This window comes from Homarus americanus, unplaced genomic scaffold (assembly GCF_018991925.1).
Source record: "Homarus americanus isolate GMGI-L3 unplaced genomic scaffold, GMGI_Hamer_2.0 scaffold56009, whole genome shotgun sequence".
NCBI lineage: Eukaryota > Metazoa > Arthropoda > Malacostraca > Decapoda > Nephropidae > Homarus > Homarus americanus.
The window spans coordinates 3,560,567-3,575,777 of record NW_024739542.1 but is presented as its reverse complement, the minus strand read 5'-3'; the positions used below and the strand labels follow the sequence as shown (position 1 = coordinate 3,575,777).

Genomic DNA, 15,211 nt, shown 5'->3' with positions numbered 1-15,211 from the left:
TTACTAAAAATGTAAATATACTGTTTTAACCCAAACATTTCTCTGGTAGGGAGAGAAGGTGGGGGGTGGGGGGTAGGGAGGGAGGGAGGGACCCAGTGAGCGTGGGAAGAGGGGGGGAGCTGGAGGTGGGGTATTTTGATTGACAGATAGTGTCTGGGAGAAGTTAATTTTTTTATTTACTTAAGATATTTCTTTTAGCTTGTAAAATTCATACAAATTACCCGACCAGAATATAATTTACATTGCTGGAATTCTTACAATATGATGATCATTTTAAATATAAACATCATGGATTTTGCATTAGACATACAAATTTTAGATCTAATGAAAGAATTTTGTTTACACAGAGCAAATATGTTATCTTTTGTGCAAAATATATGATGTGTATATTCAAAATATTCCTGGTCTTGCAAGGAATCCAGCAATGTCAATTACATTATCTTAACTTTAGTCTGAGGTATTATTTATTACTATACCTTAAAATCTAGTGTTTTCACCCAAACATTTCTCAGAGGAGGAGGAGCCAGCGAGCATGGGAAGAGGGGGGGACGGGGGGAGTTGAGTCCATTATTTGAATGGACATTAACCTGGTGACTGTATTTCTCTTAAATATTAATTGTGTGTGCATACCATTTACGCGTTTCTCGTTTTACACGGACCTCCACTGGTTCAATTGACCGCGTAAATCGGGGTATTACTGTATATATATATATATATATATATATATATATATATATATATATATATATATATATATATATATATATATATATATATATATATATATATATATATATATACAGTGGGGTATGCTATAACGAATCTAATTGGTTCTAGAACCTTGTTCGTTATAGCATTCGTTCGTTATAGGATTAATCCGTTCCAGGCCCCCAAATACAACCACTTAACACTGAAAAATATAATATAAAATTGTAAAAATTGTAAAAAAGTGCATAAATATGCATCTAAACCCCTGAAATAAAGAATATCATTAATATTTGTAATAAAAAAACAATAAATTAGAAAAAAAAAAATTAAATAATGTTCGTTGTAGGAGTTTCGTTCGTTATAGCATTCTCAATTTTATAGGTAAAACCGTTCGTTATAGGAATATTCGTAGTAGAATCCGTTCGTTATAGCATACCCCACTGTATATATATATATATATATATATATATATATATATATATATATATATATATATATATATATATATATATATATATATATATATATATATATATATATATATATATATATATATATATATATATATATATATATATACTGTATATACTGTGTGGATGCTGTACACACACGGCAGCGTGCCAGCCGAAGTTGTCATAAGGCATTGTTAGATATTACGACCAAACGTCTAGACTGGAAAATAATGTAAAATATATAACGACAATGACCGTCGTAAAACCGGGTTATCTTAAGTCGCATATGTCGTAAGTCGAGGAGAGGTTGTATACACACACACAGGGGGTCCCCGACTTTCGAACGCCCGCTGATACAAATGAGGTTCCACGAGGTCAATTATTTTAAAAATTTGACATAAGTACAACTGGTTCATGGCATTTACATACGGGAGCTAGTTTGTGTGGCATAGAGGGGAGGCAGAGCAGTGTGTGGGGAGTGATGCGCCGCACCCAGCCACGCACCTATAAACTTCATGGCCAATTTCACCAGCCCAGCCACCTTGTATACTGTCACTTGTAAAGATGAAAGTTGTGTAAAAATAATTACAATACTCTAACATGGCTTAAAAATATGGAAAATATAATATAAAACTATATATTAAAAAATGAAGAGCATATGTTGGAAGTGAATGTGTGTAATGTAACATCACAGCATACACACAGCTAGCACGGCAGCCACAAATCTGTGAGTCTGCTGGTTGTCTGCTTGAACTGTGTCCGTCATAGAGAAGATGGTTTGAGTGTGGAAGGAGCTATTTTTGTACATAAAATATGCACTATTGTATTTTATGATATGTTATGCATCGATTTTATTGTTTATCATAGCAATAAATATGGCAGCTATTATTTACTGAACAGCGATTGAAGGACGTGTATCCATCACAATAATTGGTGGGTAACTGACCCCGAGGCACGAGCCTTGAGACAAAGATTACACATGAGTTGAGCTGCCAATTAAATAAATATCCTGCCTGGACAATCAAAATATACCACAAAAATTAAGAACATTGAGGAACATCACCTAGGGTCACCTTAGTTAATGTAGAGGAATGTCACCCAGGCTTTAAGGGTGAATAATTCCTTGGAGTAATGTGTCTCAAGAGTTGAATATGTAGTGCCTAGACCAGGGGTTCTCAACCAGGGGGGAATTTCCCCCCTCAGGTTTTCAGGGGGGGGGGGGAAACAGATACTTATATGGAAAAAATAAAGGATTTTCAGTATTATATGCATATTATTTGGAATGCACTTTTTGAGGCAGACAATCTTGGAAAGGAGGGGGAATGACATTCTGACATATGGTGAAAGGAGAGCATGGGGCAAACAAGGTTGAGAACCACTGGCCTAGACTATTGTGAAACATGCATGATATACAGTACTGCATATGATATGTGTGTGAAATAAATCAGGATCTTTAGTATGAAAAAGTTTTTATTTATATAACTTAATCATGATACACCTTGTGAGAAATACTTACAAGTTAGTCATTCTAAAACAAAGCTATGGTACAAACAGGCTCTACTCTACACAATTCAAGGCCATAAGATTTGCAAGGAACAAATAAATATTCTAAGGACGTGGACAACAAGATGCTGAAGGATTATCTCCAGGGCTCATACCATACATGCAAGGTGGTATTTAGAAGTGTTTAATACTCTTTAACATACAATGCTACAAGACTCAAGCATGATATACTGTACTCACTTATATTCCTGCACTGATACTACTGATCTTTTTTATGCTGCAGCCTTTGCATAAAAAAGCTCATCAATACCTATGTTAATCTGTATACTGTACATATAAGTACTATACACTGTTGTAGTTAGTAATAGTGCCTTCCATGGTACAAAGAGACAATGTATTTCTGCCAACAGGCAGGTCATTTGGTGACACTTTGCAGTTGGAAGAGACCTCTGCTCATGTCCTGTGTACCATAATTAAAAAATAGCCTGGACAACCTTCACCAAATTTTATAAATACAATCAGATGGAACGAAGAAACATATGATAGGATAAAACATAGAGATGCTACTAAAGAAGATATGAAACCCTCTAATAACTTGCACTTTTCTTTTGCTAAATTTTTCAAACGGAGACGTATACCAACTGTGTTCTAATGTTCATTTAATAATATTGCTAAGTTAATAATGGAGATATTGTCAAATACTCAGGTTATACCAGTTCTTCAATGAATAGTTCCTCCCTGGCAGCCACTGTAGTGTTTCTCAGGCCCCCAAGAGAGGCAACAATAATTGATATAAATTAGATTGAAAAGTTTCAAGATAGTTTTGTAACCTAGTCAGGTGATTAGCCATTTGTGTGTATTAGCATATGTCTGTATTACTTCATATATCTATCTATTTGAAGTTAAGTACTATAATAACATTTCAGCATACTACATCTTCTTTAGTGAATATATTATTTGGAGTTTACTATTATACAATCAAATGGAAGGCTATTGGTATAATTAAACTTTCATATTCCACTTGCTTGAATATCTGAAGTCACTACAGTATATGAATGCAGGAAGGTGCAAACAACTTACTGGAATACAAAGCAAGTGATTCGTTCCCTGACAAAAAGGTAGGTAACAAAAATTATGCTAATGCATAAAAGCTGTGCAGGTCCAAAAGATCTATCCACTGTTATTATAATGGAGTGAAGTAAATGAGTGACTAAGATATAAAGTGGGTCTGTTTTGTGAAAATCGCATCTTTGTCTTTAATTCTATCCTGTTTTTGAGGGTGTCTACAATATTTTGTGAAGATTGACTGGGCCATTTTTTGTCCATGATTCAAAAAAGTATAATAAGAAAGATATAATGAATTTTTAGTTTGTCACTAAATGATGTCGGAGCATTTGTAGATCACATGACCCCTGTCTTTTTGCCTCATGGTAACACTAAGTGCAACAATCTAATATAGGCATGCTGAGGTGAGATGAACTCTAATAATAATAGTAGGTTAACATACACTTTAAATTAAACTTGCAGTGACATAAAAAATTAGTTTCATTCAACTAAGCATCGTAAGGAATATTAGTCTGGGTTTCATTCACATCTATATGACTTTTTGGCGGCGGTAATAGTCTTAAAGTTTTTATCATCAGAGATTAGAAAACTTTTCCTTTATCACTTGAAAGAAAAGTGGAATGCAGGCATTTACCATCATACGATGGGATTAAGGGCCTCACAAAGCCATTGCTAAGTGATCAAACGTATATTGAAAATAATAACTTATGGAGAAAAATAGGTTCCATTCGTGAGACCCTCAAGAGGCCAAACAAGTTTTATATTGTGCTGCTGTAATGATTAAATAATGTCTAAGTAACTCAAATAATTTATAAATAGACATAAAATTCATAAATTAAAAAAAAATCTATTTTACAGCTGTACATAATATGTACGTGTACATACAAACCATCCTCTGGCCAATGTGACACATTCAACTGCTTCGCCTGTCAATCACCAGGGAGAGCCAGAACCTCCCCCGTGGGTCTCATGTGTTACACCGTTCTGATATTGCATCACCATATCTCAGAATATCACAAGTTACTGCACATCACTTTTTCATAGCAGTGACAATACAGGAAAAACATTCAGGTAGCGAGCATCATAAAGCTGATCTGTAGCCATCGCATAGTGGTAAATGGTGTTCAATATTTTACATCGTAAAACTGATCGAGCATATACTGATCCATCGTATAACGGTTACTGCCTGCATTGAACCATTCCCAACAGCTTACAGCCAGTTAACTTGTATACAGGCTGCTGAATCAGAAGTTCAGTATCCCTAGATGACCCCTAGTCCAAGGATGATATATTGACCCAATGGCTACACAAATCATTACCCACTTCCCTTCTCATCCATCATCTCAAAATGGGGGATCAGGTGTAATAGTTGTCCTCTAGAGACAATAAGTCTCATTCTAGTTGTATCTGACTCTGACCAATCAGCACATTTCACACCAACAGCTGCCATTTTGTCCCATTTCACCAAGGGACGGAACATCCTTTGGCAGTTATATCTCTTCCCACCTCCACATAGCCTGAGGATTAATAATTGAGGATGTTTACAGTTTTGAAGTATTTTTACTATGCACATCATGTTAGCGCTGCAATCTTGTCAATTCTCTCTACATTATCTAGATTTAAATACTGCTGAGTCAAGTACCCACCTCTTGTTTGGGAGGAGACACATTACCAGTCAGAATGATCAGTGAGTTATCTGCAGATCTGTTAAACAAGTGAGGGGAGATCAGAGTTACAATGCCAAATTGTCATCAAGCTTCAGAAACTTTTTAGTCTGATGATGAAGCAAACAAATGCATCTGACTAATAAAAAAAAAACAGGAGTTGCATTACCTTCTGTAATTCACTCCTTACCAGCGGCCAATACATTAAAAAAATTCTCTTTACATTTCCCCAAGATCCAATTCCATTTGAGAGAACACAATCAACCAATATTCCATAACCAAACTCTCACATCCTTCTCCTTTAGTTGAGCAGATCACTATTTCAAACCAAAAGACCAAAGCCTCAAGATACTCATAAACAATGTAGTCTAACTTGTGTTTGGCACTACACAATTACCTGCATTGAGTTTTATTACAGTAATTAGATTTGTCTTTAAAATTAAAACAAAACATAAATTATTTCATTCAAACAATTATAACCATAACATCACAATTATACGAAATAAAATACCATAGTAGTTTGAATGCAGAAGATTGGTATAGAACGTCAAAAGTCATTCCAAACCAATAAACATAAGACCCAATAATAGTCTCATTTAGTTATGAACACCAAGAACTGCAATATATTCCTAAGGTGTTGCAGGATACTTAGCATTTTGAAATACTGTACATAGGCCATCAAGGAGATAACCAGTACAGAGGTGTCTTTTCTTGATGACATATGGCTATGAGCTGGAGTACGGATGAGGGAGTCTTTTCTTTTCGTGCAAAGTGTATTTAATGTTAAGGCATGGGTAAGAGATGCCTCCAGTCTCCAGAGGACACCTGTAACACTTTATCTTTCCATTTTGGGATAATGGCTGATATGGTGAGGTGAGTAAAGATTTGTGGGTTATACATCAATCCTTAATGAATGACCGGAGATTATATACAGACACTGATTTCTCTCATTTAACATGCTCTGTTATAAGGAGCTTCCTGACAAGAGAACATTAGCCAGAGAAGAAAAAAAAGAAAAAAATCACATTACTGTACTGTATATAATTCTAATGTTTCTGATATCATTTATATATAATTTCACATTGGTTCATTTCCCTGACTTACCAAAGTGTGTAATGTATTTATAACACAAAGTTCAATACTAGTCTCATGCACAATTTCAAATCTACATTGACATTAGGGATTACCAGCGGCTGTTGTGACTCCTCCACACTCTTGCTGGCATTCTTCAAGTGAAAGGAACCTGTTGGCATTGCCCTGACAACCTCCATACAGGAATTCTTCACACTGACCACTCTCTGCATTGTATGCGAAGCGAACATATGATGCAAAACATGGTCCTATGTCATGCTTCTTGAAACATTTCTCAGGTTTTGTGTCAACTGAAAAAAAAAAATTGTGGAGTGTTAGAAGATATGAATAACTACTAAGAACCTATTGTTGTACCGGTACTTAAATTTTTTTTAAAGTACTGTTCAGTAATGTCATCAGAAAGAGCAATTTTTTTTTAGGAGCTCTAAAGTGTCCTAACAATGCTTGTGATAGTTAACATTGAAACATAACGAGCACTTACAATGTTACAACAAGACAGTAAAAGATGATTAACCAATTATATGAAATCTTATCCCTACTCTCCTGTTGCAGATACAGTATTAGATTGATCACCCTTCAAGACCGTGCTGTTTTTAAATGTGATAATTTTATTCTCCAAGAAGAATATCATTTATCAATTAATCTGGTCTTCTGGTGAGTTACGGTGGAATTTCATGCCTAGTACTTTCATGTGGGACAAAAACTTGCACTTTATTGAAATCATGTGCCTCATCATTGTTATATTATGAGTGGGAAACACAGGTAAAAGGAGATGGTGGACCAATGAAACTGCCTATCAGCAGTTACAGTGGAAGAAAGAATAATACAGGTCTTTTAAATAGCTCTTACCAAGACTATAGCAATAAACAATTGAAAAATCATTCACAGATTACATGCCTCCATCCCATAATTTGGCCTCCATTAACTATAGTGCCTATGAAGTAAACAAGGGTGATACACCAACCTGCATAAGTTCTGAGACTGCTGACAAGTTTGCATGAGGCCCTACACTCTGCCTCTGTTTCATACAAGTTCTTTGTTCTTCCACAGCCTCCATAAACTGTTTCCTTGCATTTTTCACTTATACTGTATTAAAATAAGAAAAACAAATTAAAAAACAATAAACTGAAGAGATAATTTCTGTGTTAGGAAAGGAAAAATATTATAAACAAGAGTTCAATCTCAAATAATCATTTTAGTTGATGGTACAACAAGCTTAGAACCTGAGGTGAACCATTTTCCGAGATTTGTCGGATATGTATATACTTCTGGCAAAGAAATGGATATGTTCACATCATCATCTTCGATCTCAGAAACGTCTTTGTCAATTAGATTTAATATGGAATAAATGGTATTGGTTCCAATCCTTCATTATTCTGTATTTAGCATATGCCAAAAATGAACAGAAAGTCCTATAATAAGGTAAATAAAACTGATACATAGCACATCATAAAATACAAAAACACAAATTTTATGTACGGTATATATTGGGAATTTACTTTCATAAATATTTTTGTTCTCTCTAATTCATACATTAGGTTACTGCAAAATTAAATTAAAAAGCTTAGTATATTGTACACTTGCTACAAAAATTAGTTTAGAGTGGGGTCAGATGAACATCAAAATGAAAGCCACAACTCCTATTGTCTCTATAGGTTTGTCAAAATCTTTGTCCATTATGTTATATTGTCTCACCAAAATCGTTTAAGACACTTTTTGGAGTGAGTGTTAACTAAATATGGTATGTAGAGTAATAGGAATTAAATATCTCTTAAGAACACTACTTACAAGTCATATGTCCACATTCTCATATTGAGAAGGTCCTCACAGGCTGGACCATCAGTAGATACAGGGGGCAGTTTACAATGTGGTGGCAGCTCTGGGACGCTGCAACCATCCTTCCTGTAAAATGTAACAAAGACTTTAGTAAAAAAAATACTGTGATGGTCAAGTTATGGTAGAATGGTGCAAATTCTACATGTACAGTCAACCCTCACTTTACGCGGTTAATTCAACCCACAGGGTACCGCGTAAAGTGAGAAACGCGTATAAAGTGAACAACATAACATATGGGATTAATTGAAATAGAGACCGGGCCAACCCCCAAACTCCACTTTTTGACTACACACAACTATGTTGTAGTAAAAATATTTTCTTAACTTTATGATGGTATGCACACACAATTAATCATTAAGAGAAATATCAATAATATTAGGTTTTTTAACACTTACATTAGTAGAAGAGATGGCTGGGCACACGGGGATGGGCGGTTGGTTCCGAGGCAGAGGGCAGATTATTGGCCCTCACCTGTATCACTTGTATCAATTGTATCACTATCCACCACAGAGGCTTGCAGGGCCTCTTTGTCAAACCCCTCAAAGTCCATATAAGTCCATATCCTCACTATAATTATCACTATCACTGACTTGGGCCGGCTGTGGTGGGTGGCGGGTGAAGAACTCGGTAATGTTTTGATGACTGGGCGACCTTGTGCGCACCATGCTCGCACCGCTTACACAACATGGCGGATGGCGGGAGAGGGCAGGAGGTTTGGATCCAAAAATGGCGCGGCTCGCCAGCCGCTCTCCGCGTAAAGGGGTACACGCACCGCGGAATGTGAGCATTCCTGTTTCAGCAGGGTACCGTGTAAACGTGGAAACGCGGAATGTGGGACCGCGTAAAGCGAGGGTTGACTGTATTTGAACAACATTGTTTTACACAATTTGTTCCGTTTTCAATGTAGCGAAATATACCCATTCCTGGGCGGACAGAGCATGTAAATATACCCGCCCTTTAAAGGATAATAAAGGATAATGATCTTTGTCCAGTACCAACATACAGTAAGTGAACCTACTGTATGTATATACAGTAGTAGAGTAAACTTGACAGATGTTATTTTGGGAAAGCTTAGAAACCAAACACTAAACCATTAATATCTATGATCTGTTATTTGTTATTTCAGGGGGTGAGACAATAATGACTATGGATGGCAGATATTCAGTGGATCTATTCCCTCACAAGCCACTCATAAGACACAAGTAAACAGAACAAGGTGTGCCAGACTGGACTGTTGGATGCTGTTCCATGGTATCTTGAGGTCATGTAAATCAGTGATTTAGTGATTCAATATTTGGTAAAAATTATCCTGGTAACTTTTATAAAGCACTTCCTCTTTATCTCACCTTAAGTAATAATTTGTAAAATTAACAAATTATATATGGCAAAACAAACATATTTAAAATTTTCAGACTTCATGTGGTCAAGATGTTTGTTGCTTTGAGTACCTTCACTCTCTGGGTTGCTGTTGCCTTTAAGATAGTATGCAGACAAGTGGCAACAAGGATAAAGTCAGTAAAATGACCGTTCAGAATGGACCAAATATCTACGAAATCACATTCCATATTCCCTCTCCAGTGAAAACTCTCCAGTGAAAAAATTAAGATGTGTTCATTTTGGTGAGAAATGGAGGAGTGGAACAAGAAATTCTATGTCATAGCAAAGGAGATATGATGAATGGCTTTCAAAATATCACCAGCAGAATCCTCCCAACCAGTGCCTGCCATGGTGCCATCTTGACATGTTACAGTGAATGCAATTTTCCAGGGCCATCTTCACCTGTAACATGCCTGCTTACCCAGTTACTGGTGCAGTATGTTATATTTATGTTTAATAAATTAAACAAATTTCCCAAATTCAAAAGCTTTTACTACCATACCTTGATGTTCTCATCAACATAACATAAATTATAAATGTTCTTTTAAAATGCTCTGCTTATTCAAGGTTTCAACATCAATGAAATTATCTTACGTTTCTCCTCTGCATTTGAGGTTTGCTGCGTCTGGTTCAGCACAAAGTTCTGTTGTACAAATGGTACGCCCATATGAGCACCGACATATATTGCAGTTTTCTCTCCATGATTTCCCCTCCGTGCAGACAAGGTCACCATTCTCTAAGTGAGTAAACATAAAAATAAAGAGTATGTGGACACACAATGAATTGGATAAAACTAAAATATATCCAAAATACTAAACACTAAATAATTGTATCTCCCTGAGATCATAAAGAATAAATTTGCTCGTTTTTTTTTCTAGGGCAAAAATATATTAACAATCAGGAGAAAAGTATATGCAGAGTCTAGTGACTTCTGCAACATGACCTAACTATCAACAAGTGATACAGGAACCTCTTACCTGTTCTAAAATACATCTTAAAAATATTGAACTTTTTCCAGCATACTGTATATCTACAAAGGGTAAAATAAAGGATATACATGTGTAGGCGAAGGATAACAACAAGAACGAAAATGTATAATAGTTGCCACTAAACTGATTGTCAAGTAAAATTTGGGGTCATACTAGGGTAGAACAGTATTAAAGTCCACCTATCAAAACTGAAGGATGATGGTAAGGTCACACTGCATAACATCCTTCTCACATATGACCCAGGGAGTGAACCTGGGATACACTGGTTAGAGGCAAGGAAGTATTTGTATGGAACAAATGGAGCTGAAGAACTTGAAAGCAAGAACAGGACTGGGCTTCAAAACAGCTCTGGACAAGACTATCAAGAACAAATGCTGGATCCCACACAGGCCACAAGCCTCCTTCCTCCAATTGTGGTGGCTATTAGGTAAATTTGGTAAGTAAATGAGACACCTTGTGTTTCTTGTTCCAATAAGTATATTTCAACTTCAGTACTTTTTTTATTTCCACTCCAAAGTTTTTTTGTTCTTGTTACATGGTTGAGTCAGGTTTGGGAAATCATTATCATCTATATGAGAAGGAAGAATATTGATAGGAACCTTATAACTTACGTGGCACCACACAGCCTAACTTAGAACAAGAAGCACGACCATTCCGACAGTTGCACCAATTGCAATCCTTTTTCCATCGAGCTCCAGCTTCACATTCTGCTGCCTCAGTCTGAAAATCTGCAACATATAGTTGTGATGAGATAAGATTATTGCAACCAAATTATTTATGATCCCATGAAATATTCAGCCCTTTTATGGAATGAATATTGTATGACCAGGTATTATCAATTCTGACACTAAGACATGGTTAGTTCTCATGAGATGGATGATTACAGTAATGCAATCCTATCAGCATAGGTAATAATTGATAGCACAGTTCAAGTCTTTTTTTTCCGAACTCATCAGGGCCAATGATAGTTCAGATACCTGGACGTGCCTACAAGAACATGCAATAATTAACATAAGGTCAAAATTTGGTTCAACAATAGCTTGACTTACTGGGAAAGGGAAAAAATTGGGGATGAAGTGGCCTGTGAGATGATATATTGTCATTGTTACATGTAATGAAACCATAAAAGTTGTGCCATAATCATTACAATAATGTGTACAGTAAACCCTTGTTATTCGTGGGGGGTTAGGTTCCAAGGAATGGCGTGAATAGGAAAAACCGCAAATAGCAACTTATACTATCTTAGTACACTACTGTTTATCTATACCAAACAACCAACCAGCCACTGCAGCACTCATCCCCTCTTTTAATTTACCTAATAATTCAACTTTCTTTGTCAGGGTCATCACTGACTTCTGCCTTTTACATTTCACTCCACTAGCACTGACACTAGGCAGTCTTTCAGGGGCCATTTCATACAGAAACACTAAAGTTTTAAGAATACAACACGAGATGCTGTGTGGGGTGACTAGTGCTGCGGGAAAAGGTTTGCAAGCTAGCCACCATAGCCACCATCTGCTTACTGCGAATCGTCGAAATCGCAAATCCCAAACCCGCGAATGGCAAGGGTCTACTGTACTCTAATGTGATTTGGAAAAAGAAAATATAGAGTATTATAAAATTATAAAATAAGAAAAATGAAGGACATGGGTGTGAATGTGTGGGAAGTGAACATATGCATGAGGCAGTGGACTCTAACTGTGTTGCCGACTCACCAGTAGCTGCCCACCCAGCCTGCGCTCCCTCACCCAATGCGAGTACGCACGCACGCACACGTCTTGGAGCCAGCTGGTTGACTGCCTAGCTGAACTGTGTTGTATCACCCAGTAGATGGTTTGAGTGTGGGAGGAGCTATTTTTTGTAAATAAAATATGTTCTATTCTATTTTATGATACGCTATGTATCAATTTTATTGTTTATTATAACATGATATTACAGCAAAAATCTTCCACCCACCAAAAAGTTTGGCACGGTTGTAAACAAAGCTGTTACAGCACCACAGGTGGCACACACATGAAAGAATGACTTTGGTTACGTTGCGATTGCTTGACTAAATTAGAATTTTAACTGAATGAAACCAAGGGGACAAAAGTTTGGATACCTGAAATATTCCGATAATTGGAGTTCAGATAAAAGGAGTTGCACTGTACTCATGATTTACAACGTTTAGTGTTGGTAGTACACACAGCACAGTTTGTGTTGATGTGTAAAACTTAATTGTAATGAGATAATAACTGTAACCATTCATACGAGAGAGAGGGAGGGAGAGTGAAAGAAATTGACTCACCAACTAGGCATATATTTGCAGTACACTCTCCTCTTCCCCCAAGACACTCACACCAATTGCATGATTGACGCCAACGAGACCCTTCGGTGCAGTTTGCTTCTCTCTGTTGTACCGGCACTTCTACGGTAAATATATTAGGGAACTAATAACCACTCCAAAAAGGAAATTAACATAACTGAGCTTCTAGATGTTCCTATTATGCAAAAGGGCACCTATTGTATATCTCAGATTTAGGATATCATTAATAACCAAAGTATAATGACAATGATGATAGAACACAAACAATAACTCACCGAATCCATCACAAGATAACTTAGAACATATAGCACGGCCTTCATAACATGTGCACCAATTGCAATCCTTCTTCCACTGAGCACCAACATCACATTCTGCCTCCTCAGTTTGGTAATCTGTAAAGATCAATTATGATGAAAAATATTCATTGGTGTCTTTTCAATTCTGAAAATCCAAAATGTTTAACGTCAATCAGAAAAGAATATTGCACACTGTACCCCCATTAATTCAGTTCATTACAATTAAAATTTAGGCTTTATTTAAGTGTTTTTTTTATTAATTTAACAATTTGAATTCGGAATGAACATGAAATAAACTAGTAGTTCCAAAAAGTAAATTATTATTATAGGAATACATTATGAAATAGATTAAGATGAATAAATTATAGGAATAGAACAAGAATTATATCAAGATAATGCAAATGTCATAACTGTTAATCTAATACGTTGAATAGCAGAAAGAAAGAAATTATGTAAGAAATTTCGTTAGGGAGTTATATATACTGTACAGTATGTTGCATTTAATTTAAGTTATACTGTATTTAGTTAAAGTAATATTTAATAGTTACCTGAAATGTAAATAATTACTCCTGATTTAAATAGATGTCTTGTGCAAGTCTACATTCTTTTGTTTGCATGCACACCCTACCAGCTACTGTTAAATGTCAAATTACCTGCCATAGTCAGTTCCTTAATGATCCTGACCAGAGAAACACAATACTCACCACCTTCAGTAAAAACCAGCGATCGTGGAGGGGCTCACCAACCAAGCACAACCATTAATTCCTGACCTTCAGCCACATCAGCAAACTTTAAGTATCAGTTTATATTGTAGCATATCCTAACTTTATACTGTACTTTGTACGTAGTTTGATGTACTGATATAATATAAACTCCCACATTGCTACTTAAGGTAATCAACCATTTCGAGTGTTTATTTAATGCACATAAATTAATGTAAATATTTCTTGTCCTTATATCAACCAATTCAGGACAGTAAAAAAACTACGTTTGGTGCATAGCCGGAGAGCCAGCCGGGTTAATAACACATTATCAAAAAATTTTTAATTTTCCTCAAAATATCGCACACTGAATTCCAGATGAGCGATTGCACCATAGTATATTCTCAGTCTGTTGGTTACAGAGCGGTAACATCTGATCAGTCCCGCAGACCCGCTCTCCCTAACAATGTTACCAGCACTCTCCATCTCTCAAACACCGTTGTTGTCAAAAGTTCTCATCTTTCTTGGCCTCTTACTGGCACCCAGCGATCAAATACACATGATGATACTAGATGACTAATTCATTTATACCTGTATATTAAAACCATGACAGTATATATTAACTTGATATCCACATTATAATGATCTTCACAACAGTATAAACAGAGCTCTGACATGGGAAACTCTCAGTGAGCAGTAAGTCACCACATCTTCCTTCTCTTCACTTCCCTCGGTACTGTGACGAACATTTTTCCTGGTGTGGCTCTGTCCATACTCTTACACATTGGAACGAAACACCAATGATGCATTTTCTTTCCTTGAACATTATTTTTAGTCAATGATGCCTGTCAAAGTGCACACATCAACTGGCTTCATTACAAGCGAGTGAAGTCACAGCCAATCAATGGGCATTTTGCAGTCACTTAATTTTTCACCAACTTTAACCCTTTTTGTTTATACTTTCTGGCCTATTTTATTCGAAAATATGGTTACCATAGTGAAATTCAGCACATTTTTAACTTGCTTAAGTAATTTTTTATTAGAAAAAGGTGACCGTCAACTCGTCCATTGTCTAAACTAAACAGCAATCATAATTAATTTGTTCCACATTTTGATAGCACAGCCATGGTCTTTTATTAACTGCAATGGAGTAGGGCTCTACCACCAATTGCATGTGTAAATTGCTATTCCAAAATTCCCGATATAGACTGGACTTTATACAT

The 15,211-nt window shown here is 36.1% G+C and overlaps 1 protein-coding gene across 14 annotated transcripts in view; it reads right to left on the bottom strand.

Moving 5' to 3' along the window:
* Window positions 1–15,211, bottom strand: part of LOC121874870 (kielin/chordin-like protein) — an 87,061-nt gene that overhangs the window by 36,422 nt on the left and 35,428 nt on the right. For all 14 annotated transcript variants that reach the window (XM_042379171.1, XM_042379178.1, XM_042379168.1 and 11 more), the window contains 7 exons: window positions 13,267–13,383; window positions 12,974–13,093; window positions 11,298–11,414; window positions 10,292–10,433; window positions 8,273–8,386; window positions 7,449–7,570; window positions 6,580–6,774 (listed from right to left, as the gene is read on the bottom strand). In XM_042379171.1, coding sequence (XP_042235105.1) covers window positions 6,580–6,774; window positions 7,449–7,570; window positions 8,273–8,386; window positions 10,292–10,433; window positions 11,298–11,414; window positions 12,974–13,093; window positions 13,267–13,383 — 927 coding nt within the window. The remainder of the gene's footprint in view (window positions 1–6,579; window positions 6,775–7,448; window positions 7,571–8,272; window positions 8,387–10,291; window positions 10,434–11,297; window positions 11,415–12,973; window positions 13,094–13,266; window positions 13,384–15,211) is intronic.